At 27.5% G+C, this 13,866-nt stretch overlaps 2 protein-coding genes and 1 long non-coding RNA gene across 10 annotated transcripts in view; 1 reads left to right on the forward strand and 2 right to left on the reverse strand.

The window, feature by feature from the left end:
• The window catches only part of MESK2 (misexpression suppressor of KSR 2), a 244,284-nt gene that overhangs the window by 212,331 nt on the left and 18,087 nt on the right, over window positions 1-13,866 (forward strand). The window lies entirely within an intron of this gene.
• Window positions 1,120-1,895, reverse strand: LOC148234418 (uncharacterized). Of its 2 annotated transcripts, none has more exons than XR_015810110.1 (3): window positions 1,649-1,683; window positions 1,303-1,403; window positions 1,120-1,231 (listed from the first exon to the last, which is right to left on the reverse strand). It is a non-coding gene; the product is annotated as an uncharacterized LOC148234418 (long non-coding RNA). The 2 variants fall into 2 exon arrangements; XR_015810111.1 differs by lacking the exons at window positions 1,120-1,231; window positions 1,303-1,403 and adding exons at window positions 1,433-1,567; window positions 1,761-1,895 and having other exon boundaries at window positions 1,649-1,692.
• On the reverse strand, window positions 4,588-12,878 carry LOC148234419 (uncharacterized). Its single transcript, XM_088188166.1, has 25 exons — window positions 12,758-12,878; window positions 12,605-12,650; window positions 10,446-10,493; window positions 10,330-10,365; window positions 10,209-10,262; window positions 10,009-10,044; window positions 9,891-9,923; window positions 9,772-9,810; window positions 9,170-9,217; window positions 9,043-9,078; window positions 8,925-8,957; window positions 8,808-8,846; window positions 8,688-8,735; window positions 8,580-8,615; window positions 8,466-8,498; window positions 8,357-8,398; window positions 8,018-8,050; window positions 7,903-7,944; window positions 6,839-6,886; window positions 6,567-6,632; window positions 6,433-6,510; window positions 6,203-6,273; window positions 6,032-6,065; window positions 5,630-5,967; window positions 4,588-5,365 (listed from the first exon to the last, which is right to left on the reverse strand). The coding sequence occupies exons 2-25, from the start codon at window positions 12,627-12,629 to the stop codon at window positions 5,177-5,179; spliced, it is 1,485 nt and encodes a 494-aa protein (XP_088044292.1). The 5' UTR covers window positions 12,630-12,650; window positions 12,758-12,878; the 3' UTR covers window positions 4,588-5,176.

Here is a 13,866-nt window from a genome sequence, read left to right on the forward strand (position 1 = left end):
ATTTAGCCTTTATTTCGCCTTGTAGTCCAGTCAGACTAAAAGCATCTTATATATATCTTATATATAATTGTTCTAAGCCGCTTCCGCCGTCGCTTCCGCTTCCGGACGCGCATAACTTTAAACGAAACATTCTCCGTTCAATTATCTACTCTGTCAATCGTATCGCTTTGTATTAACAGTGTGTAACAATACACGTAAACAAAGGAAATATATTTAATTATAATAATAAATAATATTAAAAATTAAAATTGAATTTGTTCCGATTGATTTTCGAGCCGCCGGTAATGCGTTCTGTTGTTTCGACCAATCAAAAATAAGCATTCAAATATTCAAATAGCTTCGACCAATGAAAAATAAGCATTCAAATTCAAATAGACAGTACCGTGACAACACTTTTATTTAATAATATATTCAAATAGCGTCGACTAATGAAAAATAAGCATTCAAATTCAAATAGATAGTACCGTGACAACACTTTTAAATAATTATTATTTAATAATAAAATTTTGCTACGCGACAATAATTTTCATTAATTCGTCATTTGACTGAATAAAAATTAAATATATACATAATGCGTTGAGGATTAGAAGAATACATTGATTAAACTAGATAAACAATCATAAAATAATCTTCGTAATGAAATTTTCAAATTTTGAATTCCCGGCGACGGGCTCCGAGGCCTAAAAGTGAGTTTTTGCTTTTATAAATAATCGGATTGCAAATTAACTAGGTGTGTTATAACTATGAAAATTAAATATATACATAATGTGTTGAGGATAAGAAGAATACATTGATTAAATTAGATAAACGATCATAAAACAATCTTTGTAATGAAATCTTCAAATTTTGAAATCCCGTCGCCGGGCTCCGAGGCCGAAAAGTGAGTTTACTTTTATTTTACATAAACATTATCATTGCTTTCCGATTTAATACATATATACGTTAGATTTTAAGAATTTTAAATTAACCAGTTATGTTTTAAACATGAACGTGTAATATATCCTTAGTATGTGAGGATTGAAAGTTAATGTCGATCAAATCGGCGCTGTCGGACAGCTTATAAATGTGTAGTTTCTTGGATGTTATCTAATAAACGACATTTTACAATGATTATAAATATGTGATTGCATACCTGGAATAATCGATAGCCAAAATATCTAAGAGTGGGTTATTTTTAATTCCGATGTGGCAAAATATGTACAATTTTTGTTCTGTGCCATCATTCCTCTTTCTGAATAGCCAAATTTAAGATATTCAGTTACATCAAACTTATGTAGTATGTTCTTTATAAAAAGATAATACTTGCTGACAGTGACTTCAACGTGAGAAGATTAACTCTTTGTTTATATATACCAATTCTACGTTGTAGCCATATAGGTCATCAAATTGTTCCATCATTGCTTCTAAAAAATAATTAAAAAACAATAAGACTCCTATCAAGAGTAAACATTGAACACATTATTACTACTAATATAATCCATAAATTAAATTTAAACGACAACCGAAGAACACAATTGATGGATGTACTGTAGAGGATTAAACACGTAGATTGGCATCTTTTCATCTTCTACAAAATTGTCACAATATGTCATATATTTTTTATTATTACTAGCATTGTAATATGTTTGATTAACTTCGGTATGTATACCTTTAATTGCCAAATCACCGCTGTTTGTCTTTTAATATTAGATCCTGGAAAGTCAATAGTAATTTTGTTAGAATAACCGTGTTATATTATTCATTTATAACTAAACACTTACTGGCACACCCGCAATTTATAGTTTTGTCTATAATTTCAAATGCTGCATCACTTGAATCATCTTCAATTGTCACTTTGTTACAAAAATGCCGCGATTATAACATATTTCTTGCCAGATCTGACAGAAGAACTGTCAAAGCAAATTTGGGAAGTCCCGCGCTTGAGAACGAACTAAATTGATTTTAACGAGCGAAATTGATTTTAACGAGCGAAATTTATTTTAACGATTTAAATTGTATAAAATTTATTAAAATATGTATAAAAATCATCAAATACAAAAAAAAATGTTTTTTAAAATATTTTTTTAGTTTATAGATTTAAAATATAATATAAATAATGTGGATATGTATTAGCTTCTCTATACAGAAAAAATATGTACCTAAATTTTGGCGAACGTTGGCAATTTAAAGTTTTAGTTTTTAGAGAATTTTTAAAACTTTGCTTTAAAAAATATTTTAAACAAAAAGGGGCAAAGTTTCATATTAAGTACTATTCATTACCAACCAACTACTAAGCGCACGGTATTGCAAAAATCCCTCTTACTGACGCCTTTGAAAGTAAACTACACAAAAATGTATAACACTAATTTAAATATTTTTTAAATTAAAAGTTTCAGAATAAAATTTCAAGATTTATTCAAAATATTTTTTTCAACATTAAAAATATTTTTTATTTTATTATGGATTTTAAATATTAATAATTTATTATAGATTTTAAATATCATTAGTTTATTATTAATTTTAAATATAGTGTAAACTTTTTACACTCATTAATTATTAAAATATATAATGCTGCGCAGAAAAACATTTACTTTAAAAGAGATGTAAATCAAAATATTTTTTAATCAAAAAAGACAAAGGTTTCAAAATTATTAATATTTTTAAAACGCACTTTTCGTCTAAAGTAACAGATTAGGTGCTTGATATCTTTAGTTTATTGGTTCTTTCTCATTAGTAAATGTAATTAAAAACTGACTTTTATATTTACACATAAAACATAGAAATATTTTTTTTTAATTATAAAGTAACTTATGGTGTCACCAAAGAACTTTTTTATTACGAAAATTTAAATTTATGATATAATTGTGTTATGCAGCGTAAAAACTGGCACTCAAACACATAAAATACGCTAAAACACAATCAATGACTTATAATCACTCACATTGCACTAACTATATATGATCGATTGTGTTGTAGCGTTAGTAAGGTGTAACAAAATATTTTATCATATCAGTAATATTTTTGAGCGGATGTGTAACCGATGCTATTTATTATTATTATTATTTATTAAACTGTGAACCTACTTTTAAATGATACAAAATGTTACGTTTTAATATTATTTTTTATGTTGAAAACATTTTGATATTTTTAGTTTTAATAATATTTAGTAAAGTTACAAACCTATTTTAAAAAATATTACAACGAAATCTCTTTGTAACGAATACCGAAATAACAAAATTCCCAGTATAACGAATCTTTAATTTGTCCCCGAAAAACTTGCATACAAAATGTATTCATTATAACGAAGACTGATCTCAGTATAACGAAATATTTTGATTCGAATTTAAGAATGACGTTGCAACTTTACACAATATTTCTCCAAATTCAGTTCGTTCTTGACGTGGTGTGTGACAGATGTGTTCAAAAGCGACATTACAGGTGTTTCGCTGACCCTGAAACTTTTTTTATAAAACATTTTTTTCACAAATTTTATTGTTTCATACAGTATCCTTAAAAATGGGCAAAAAACTATCTGTCAACCTTATAAGAGGTTATTTTGATGTTGTAGTAATGTGATAATTAAAAATAAAATATATCATCTTCCTTACGTTCAATATAACGAATTTTCAGTATACCAAAATTTATTCATTGGTTCCGTGAGCTTCGCTGTATTAAAATTTCATAGTACAATTTTTAATTTATTATTATCTAGCCAAGTTTTAAACCTATTCATAAATGATATACAATATTTAGATTTATCATTAAATATCTAAGTTTCAATATAACGAGAAAATCTAACGTTGTAAATCTAATAAATAATATAAAATGTTTTCTTCTGGAAATATTTAGTCAAGTTGTAAACCTATTTTCAAATGAATTGAAAATGTTAAGTAGTTTTTTTATAGATTGAACTATTTTGTCTATCATTGAAAATTCTAAATAGTAATGTCCAATTTGAACCATTTAATTAAAAAAAATATTTTTAAAAATCAGAACGAAGCAAAAATTATATTTAAAACCCAAAAAGTTGAGGGTCCGGTATTCGCACACTCGCTAGCTATCGGTACCTCACGATAGTGAGGTACCGACAGCTAGTATATTCAAATTACTGAAGGGTGCTGTCGACAATACAGCTTTATCTCGAGGAATTCCAGTTTTGAGTTCCAGAACGTCTTCGAGAATCACGTTCGCGTTCACTTTTGATGGTCGTTGGGGCTAGGACTTCCGCACTTTCCGACTAGTCTGTGGCTGTTGCCATCCGACATTACACACTGTCCTGTTTAATATCAGCTTCGAGGAGCTGTATCATTTAATTTTGATATCTTATGATTTATATGTATTATTTTAATTATAAATAAGTTTTGTATTGAAATAATACAATTATTGTTTTCGACCATGTGACGCATTGGGGTAACCTGTTATGTTACGATTATCTTAATTTAATTTAAATAAATAAATAAATGACATGTCGACCGTATGTATTCATGTTTTAATTTACTCCTCTAGCTTTGTTTAGGTTAAATTAGGTTAAAGTTGTTTCTATAACTTTTATATTTTTATGATGAGGTAAATACTTTTATGTTATAAGGGGTTATTAATAAAATACAGTATTTTACAATAATGTTTCTATTTATTAAAAAAAGAAATAGCTTAATATATCAGTTGCTACATTGTATACACCTTCTCGTACGGTGATTACAAAGCAAGATACTATCATAATTTATCTTATGGTGGTTACAAAATTAAATCTTGTTTAGCACCAAAGTTCAAATTTAAATTTTATAAACATTTTTTATTATCATGTCTCACTTAAGAAAATTCAGTCTTATTATTTTGTACAATAGTCTAATAATAACCGTTACATTAAACTCACGTTGCTTACGTATAAGTACAAATATACATTATATATTCTATATAAATATATATCTCTTTAATATTCAAAACAGCTGCTTTCAAAGTTGAAATTTGGTCGTCTAACTAAACTATGGTATTAACAAGAAAACGATTCATTAATTAAGGCACATTTATATAATCGTAACTAAAAGTTATCGGTTAAGTTTTTTTACAACATTAATAGAAAAGCAGTTGTAAAAATATATTACACAACTGTTAAAAAATAATTTTCTATTTCCCAAAAAAGCACCAATTTTACAAATTAAAATAAATAAAAGATTACATTATTGATAATTCGCTAATCTTAAATTTTTGTGTTTGTGCCTTGTATATTATTATTATTGTATATATTTAATTCCTTCCAATATGCACCGACTACTTCGATTAAGGAGAACCAAACTGGATGTTTTCTTAGTGCTGAAACATACTCAGGATTCACTTGTACTGGCACATATGTGTCGTGTCCATTGGATAATCTTCTATATAATGGGAGCTGAAAAAAACAGACCGATTTAGTTAGTTAAAATTTTTAATGTGGGGATTAATTAAGCTATTTAAACAGGTGGTTTGAAGTTGTTATTTAAAATTTGTTTTTATTGAGACTATACTAAAAAATAAAAATTATTTGCATAATTCGAAATGTCTTAGTTAACACATTTTTGCGATCGAGTCTTAAAATAAAATAAATATTTATTAGATTGATATCGATTAATGAGGTACATTTCAAACTGAAAAAATTGCATTATTCTAAGCTCACGTGTTTCTCCCTGAAATGCCTCGTAAGACTGGATTTGAATGTGTATTCCTTGTAGCAATGGTTACACTTGAATTTATTATTAGTGATACCGATGTGGAAGACTTCGTGTCGTTTGTAATTGATAATTGAGCTAAAGTTCTTATTGCATATATTGCAAAAAAACTTCATATGAGATTGTTTATGCGTCTTAAAGTCCGTCGATCTAACAAGCGTGCTGCAAAGATTGCATTGGAAGTAGCGGGACCCTTCTACTGCAAACATGAATAGAAAATGCAGCACAGATAAAAAGTGTCTGCAAATTCTACAACATTTACCACTGCATATCTCCAGATGAGCTTCTAAAAAAAATAAAAAATATATGAATAAAAGTTTATCGTATAATATTGATTTATTGCAAATTACCATAGTATATCAATTGTCTTTGAAGAGATCTTTCCTGAAAATAATCAAAAAAATTTATTTAAAAATAAATTAATATATTCAATCATCAGAAAATATCTTTTTAAATATCATAGACTAAAGATATTTTTCAGAACTTTTAAAAATGTTATTAATGATAGTCAAATATATTACATTTGATACTGTCGGTTTTAATGTTGACATCATCATTCCTTCGGCAGCCGCTTTTTCACGACAGATAATATCTGAAAATAATATTTTAAATCAACTTTTATATAGATCTATATTATATTAGGTAATCCCGAAAAGAATAGTGTTTTTTTTTAATTTAAGTTTTAACAAGCAGTCTTGCCTTGGTCGTTACTTTTATATTCAACGCATTATTTAATTGTAATTTTATTTACCTGAAATGCTAATTAAAATTTGAGAGCATTCAATTTCTTTCATTGATCGACCGAACATATTCGGACAGGATTTTATACCTGAAAAAATATTTTTTACATTCACATTTTTACATTTTTCACAAATTTACATTTACCTGGGCTATAAATAATTTGGTTACTCATCTGCTGCGTTTCATTCTTTATGGAACTGGCTTTTGCATCTAGAATAATAGCTTAAATTATTTATATTGTATATTTACGACGAATATTTTCAATTTAATATATTAACATGAATGATCGGTGTGTTTAGAATAATAACCGTTTGTTAGTTCTGGTTCTTGAATTCGTAGATTAATGAATGAACCTTAAAAATATTTATTTTCGAAATAATAACATTGGTGTACATTCATAAATTTGTTTGTCTTACCTTTTTGGGGATAAGCAAATGATTCATCAATTAAAAGTCGACTAGACACTAAAATTAAATTGAAAAAAACAAATTATGATATTGCTACTTGATTCTGTGTAAATATCTTCTAAAAACATAATAAAATACATAATCTTATGTAAATAACTAATTAATGATTCATCATAAACTTGATCTACCTTCTGCATTTACAGTCTAAATTTCGTCTTGAATATTAATTCAAGACATAAAAGATCAGATTTAGCTTAATTAAATTATAATTCGCTACCGCCCAAAGGTTAATCGATTATTAGATTACTCAATTCTAAAACATCAATTATTTATGAGATAAAAAAATATTTTACATTGCTAATAAAAGCTTCACAAGTATTTTCTCAAAAGACAAGTCTACTGGCTAATATTATATAACCCAGTACCTACATTAAACCTATTTGATGGTTTTGAAGATGTTACAGAAATATCTTTTGGCAGTTCTTCAAAACAATAAAAACAATGACCTACAATATATATTGATGGGGTGCAGAATATTTATAACAGCTTTTTTTTGAAAAAAGAGCATACTATAAAACAAATAGATAAAGGTTAAATAAAAGCTTAACTAACGCAAGCAATGTTATATTTATGAAATTGAACAGAAAAAAAACTTCAGAGTTGTATTATAAAATATATATTGAAAGGTATGGATATTGACAAATATAATACACTTTTTAAATATTTTTTATAGATATTGAGCAAAATTAAAACAACAAAGATATTTATAAAATTGACAAAATACTGAGCACAATTGTCAAGATTGAACAACCGTATAAAAAAGAGAGATACTTTAATGTATGAGGTGTTAAAATTACGGAAATATTGAACATAAAAGTGTCTAATAAAAAGCACAAATAAAATGTACAATTATATATGCGGTGACCAAAAACTCTATTCAGAGTGAAGACAGCAAATATTGCACCAGAAAATCCTAAAGGACTGTTAAACATATCCTCCTTCCAATATATCAAAACAGACATATAAAAAAAACAGGTAACACTAGTATACGTTTATAAATCTGAATGTCTTACCTTTTTTTGCATCAACCAATGGTTCGTCGATTACTAGTCGATCTAAAAAAAATTTTTAAAAATTGCAAAAATCTCAAGATGATGTATATAGTATGTAGATACACATATATATTACCTGGTGTAGTCGAAGCTGACGTGAAGAGCTCTTCTAAAAACACAAAAATAAAACTATATAATTTAAATTTTTATATAATTAATAATTTATTATAAACTTTATCTACCTTCAACCACTCTTATCTCGATATTTTGTTGAAATTCTAATAAATAGATAAAATTTATTTAATCATGACGAAAAAGAAAAAATGAATCGTGCTATATATTATTAAACTTTTATTTCTTACCCCCTTCGCTAATTCTCAAAGATTCATTGATTATTCGATTACGCAATTAAAAAAAATACCAATTATTTCATATCTATGAGATAAGAAATATATTTTAAATCTGAATGTCTCACCTTCTTGGGCATTAACCGATGGTTCGTCGATTAATAGTCGATCTAAAACAAAAACTAAATTAAAAAACCCGCATATATCTTAAGATTGTGAAATTAAATATATATATACCTGGTGCAGTCGAAGCTGATGTAAACATCTCTTCTAAAAACATAAAAATAAAACTATACAATCTAAATTTCTATATAAGTAAATAATTAATACTTTATTATAAACTTTATCTACCTTCTCCAACTTCCATCTTGTTTTCTTGTTGAAAATCTGTTAAAAAAAAAATTATTTTATCATGACATACAAAATTATATTATATAGAATTAAACTTTAATTTCTTACCCTGGTCGCTAATACTTAAGGATCCATCGATTATTATATTACCCAGTTCTAAAAACATCAATATTCTCATATCTATAGAACTAGAAAAATATTTTAACTATTTAAATCTGAATTTCTTACCTTCTTGGGTATTAACCAATGGTTCATCGACTAGTGGATCTAAAACAAAAACTGTATTAAAAAAAACGCAAAAATCTCATGATTGCAAAATAAAATATATACATATGTATATTTTACCTGGTGTAGTCGAATATGATGTATAAATCTCTTCTGAAAACATAAAAATAAAACTATAGAATCTAAAGTTTTATATAAGTAGATAATTCATTATTTATTATAAACTATTATAATGTACCTTCTATAACTTCCATCTCATTTTCTTGTTGATAATCTGCTTAAAATATAAAATTTATTTTACCATGACATAAAAGATTAGATTATTAATTTTCCGTATTATATAGAATTAAACTATAATTTCTTACCTTGGTCACTAATACTTAAGGGTTCATCGATTATTATATTACCCAGTTCTAAAAACATCAATATTATCATATCTATAGAACTAAAAAAATATTTTAATTGTTTAAATCTGAATGTCTTACCTTCTTGTGTATTAACCAATGGTTCATCGACTAGTCGATCTAAAACAAAAACTGGATTAAAAAAAACGCAAAAATCTCATGATTGCAAAATAAAATATATACATATGTATATTTTACCTGGTGTAGTCGAATATGATGTATAAATCTCTTCTGAAAACATAAAAATAAAACTATAGAATCTAAAGTTTTATATAAGTAGATAATTCATTATTTATTATAAACTATTATAATGTACCTTCTATAACTTCCATCTCATTTTCTTGTTGATAATCTGCTTAAAATATAAAATTTATTTTACCATGACATAAAAGATTAGATTATTAATTTTCCGTATTATATAGAATTAAACTTTAATTTCTTACCCTGGTCACTAATACTAAAGGGTTCATCGATTATTATATTACCCAGTTCTAAAAACATCAATATTATCATATCTATAGGACTAAAAAAATATTTTAATTGTTTTAATCTGAATGTCTTACCTTCTTGTGTATTAACCAATGGTTCATCGACTAGTCGATCTAAAACAAAAACTGGATTAAAAAAAAAACGCAAAAATCTCATGATTGGAAAATAAAATATATACATATATATATTTTACCTGGTGTAGTCGTATCTGATGTATAAATCTCTTCTGAAAACATAAAAATAAAACTATAGAATCTAAAGTGTTATATAGGTAAATAATTCATTATTTATTATAAACTATTTTAATCTACCTTCCACAACTTCCATCTCATTTTCTTGTTGAAAATCTGTTATAAAAATAAATTTATTTTACCATGACATAAAAGATTAAAATATTAATTTTCCGTACCACATATAATTTAACTTTTATTTCTCACCCTATTCACTAATTCTCAAAAACTCATAAATTATTAGATATATTGTAATATCAAATGGGATAAAAAAAATTTACCTGAGTCGCATGAAATTTCGCTTATAAAATCTTCACGTGTATATTTTTCCCCACCTATAAACGTTTAAATATTATTATACAATCTATATAAAAAAAATAAGTTATTGTCATTTTTGTCTACCTGATGTGCTTTTTAGACTTATGATCAATTGCTCTTCTGGAAAAAGTACACAAAATTAATTAAGCTTAGTTTATTACTTAATCAACCATATCATTGATCAAAAAAGTACGTCTTACCCTGTTTGTCAGTAACCAAGAATTCGTCGATTGCTGGTGTATCCACGGCTGAAATGAAAAACCGCAATTAAATCATAAATATGGGAGATAATTTTTGTCGCTTGTTATTAATTGCTCATTCAAATATTGAAATATGATTCATAGCGTAGCTAGGGTATGTGCCGCCCGGGGCAATCCTTAAACTTGATGCCCCCCCCCCCATACATTTTTTTGCAGGGTCATAAAATCAGCATTTTTTTAAATAATAAATTGATTATTGTTAAGCTCTTGGTATTCGTAGATTTACATAAATTATTAAAATAAGAACCACACTAGACGATTCCATCGCGAATATGCCGCCCCCGAGGCTAGTGCCGCCCGGGGCGGCCCGTCCCATCCGCCCCCCCAAAATTGTTAGTCCACTCTACTTATATTTAATGATACAAGCTTCTTGTAGTTTTGAAATAACATAAGATTATTATAAAAATACATAAAGAAAAAAATTGTATTTATTTAAAAAAATAATTATCGAAAATTCTGTCTTATTCCAATTAGTTAGTTATAACTTATAGTTAAGTTATAACTTAAAAGAAAAACCTGTACTAGAGTTTAAATTGACTGATAAATAAACTGAATTGAATCAAAATTATGCATATCTGCAAATAAGAACCGTAACCTAATTACATATCTATGAAACACTATCTGAACCAAGCCACGTATACAGAAAAAAATATGCGAATTGCAATTTTACCATTCATTGATCTAAAATCAAATATGCAATTTTAAGAGATATTTATGCAAGTAACTTTATTTAACTTTTATAAGTTTATAACTGCACTATATGCAGTGGCGTAGCTAGGGTATGTGCCGCCCAGGGCGATTTTTAAAATTGCCCCCCCCCCCCCCATATATTTTTTGCAGGATTATAAAATCAGCATTTCTTAAAATAATAAATTGGTTATTATTAAGCTTTTGTTATTCGTGGATTTATATATGTTTTAGTGCATTCAGAATTAAGAACCACACTGGACGATCCCATTGCGAATATGCCGCCCCCAAGCAAGTGCTGCCAATGGCGGCCCGCCCCCTCCGCCCCACCATAGCTACGCCACTGACTATATGTCTTCCGTTTAGAGCATAAAGTAAAATTAAAACATATCTTTAATATACTCCTTGCATTGCTACTTCCTAAATAAACTAAATATTGTTGCATTAATATATAAAAATTATCATAATGATAACATATAGAATAATTTGTTATTATTCTTTGTGTAGAAAGTAAAATCGTAATCGTAAGATACTGATAATATTGACCTTCACCCGAGCCGCATCTAGTTTATAGCAACATCATATTATTTTATGTCGATAAGATTATTATTGAATATGCAAGCTGGAACTACCGAGAGTTTCATTAAAATGCCTCAAAACTTTATCGAAACCTTCCGAAATGAACTTAGAACATGGAAGCTAAGACGTCGCCGAAAACTTTTAACTGTCCTCGAAACCTTCACAACCACAAAGCAATGTAGAACAAGAGGATAGAAGTAATGGCATCGGTATGATAATAAGTGTGAGAATCAAAAATTAATATTGAATTCCATTTTTTTGTTGACCGATGCGGCGCAAAAGGTTGGATATCTCTGACTTAAGCGAAAGTAACTTGCTCGTATTTAGACAAAGTTGCTTCCTAACATTTTTAATTAACATAGTGTTATAAATAAGGGAGTTTTCATTATTACGCGGAGCATTTCCATATATTTTTTCCGAAACACAGGAAGCAAAAAAATGCGCGATCTCAAATAAAAATCATAAGTAATCGTAGTCTCTTATTTGAATTTCAATTTATATTCTGTCATAATTCGTAATTCTAAATAAAAAATACCAACGTTAAGCAAACTATTACGTTAACGTTAACGTTATGGTACCGTTAACGTTAAGCAAACTATTCAAAGTCAAAAATACTAACGTTAAGCAAAAACTTTGTTTTAATATGAAGTACCTCCCCTCATGCGCCGCCATTCGATGACGTCATGTCTCGGACTGATTAATTGCAACCCGAGAACATTTTTAAAGCGTAAGCAAATGACTCATCGACGCCGATGAAAAAATGGCGTCGGTGCGCCGATTGCGAAACATACTTTAACAAATACCGTAAATTACGAAGATCAAAAATGTTTTACCTTGACTGCCGCTTTCGGCCTCCATTTCTTCTATATGCTCACGGACCTGAAATAATAGCATAATAATGAGCATTTTAGGTTTAATAGTTAATTAATTATAACTCGCAATTATTGATCGAATACATATGCTTCTATCTATATAGATATCCTTACCTTATTCTTTATGTATCTTATTGAATGCCATGATCGAAGAAAAGGAATGATAACAGCGGACGCCTTGCGCTCTAAGCGATCCGCACAGAATGACGCGTTTGTCACGAATGCATATGCACTAATAAATGGCAACCCTGTTCGGTGCAACTAAAAATTATCAGACTAGATTTTTTCTTAAAAAACAATCAAATCAAAAATCTGTAAATTAATATAATTGTTTATTTACATTAAAAATAATACTTTTAATATATACAAATCTTAATGTAGCCTATTTAAAATAATTCCATTTTTTATAAATATATATATATATAAATAGTCTTAAAGTATTTGTAACATTAGGGATAAATATCTATTATAAATTAAAATTGTATTTATTACATAAATATTAAACACGGGCTGACAAAAATTATAAAAATTGTTTCGGTCATTAAGCAACTTTGCACAATAATGGCAGCACTGGGATCATTATTAGAAAATTAATTGGGTTATTTTCCTTTTTAAAATGTACAAATAGAACAAATATTTATATTTATGTATATTGTTTAGATGTTTACCGGATATATTAGAGATGTCACGCCTTTTCTTTCTCGCATCTTATTTGCCAATATTTCGACCACTGATGTTGGGGTCATCGTATATTTAATTCAGCTTGGTTTAAAATAAACTCATGGGATCATCTTTGTCACCAATTATTGCAAACATTTTCGTGGAGGATTTCGAAACAGTATAAAAAATCTGAATTTAAACCAAAAATTTTATTTGAGTCACATGGATTTAATAAATTGAACATTTTTCTGAATCTTTTGAGTAATCAACACGAAAAAAAATAATTTACTATTGAAATTGAACAAAACGAATCTCTACAATTTTTAAGCTTTATAGGAAAAAGCGCATACTAATCGCTATTGAAACACTAATTCTCACCATCATCCTTCACAACTAAACTATAGACTCTATTTCATAGAGTAGACAAATTTTCGGATAGTAAACATAAAGTTCAGGAATTTAAAAATTTCAAAGAAGCATTAAAATTAAATGGCTTCACTAATATTCATAATAGAAAGAATAATAATAATAAAAAGTTAGGTATAAATGAAAAATTTAATGGT

This window comes from Plectrocnemia conspersa, unplaced genomic scaffold (genome assembly GCF_051122295.1).
Source record: "Plectrocnemia conspersa isolate PC_06_02 unplaced genomic scaffold, ASM5112229v1 ptg000006l, whole genome shotgun sequence".
Taxonomy (NCBI): domain Eukaryota; kingdom Metazoa; phylum Arthropoda; class Insecta; order Trichoptera; family Polycentropodidae; genus Plectrocnemia; species Plectrocnemia conspersa.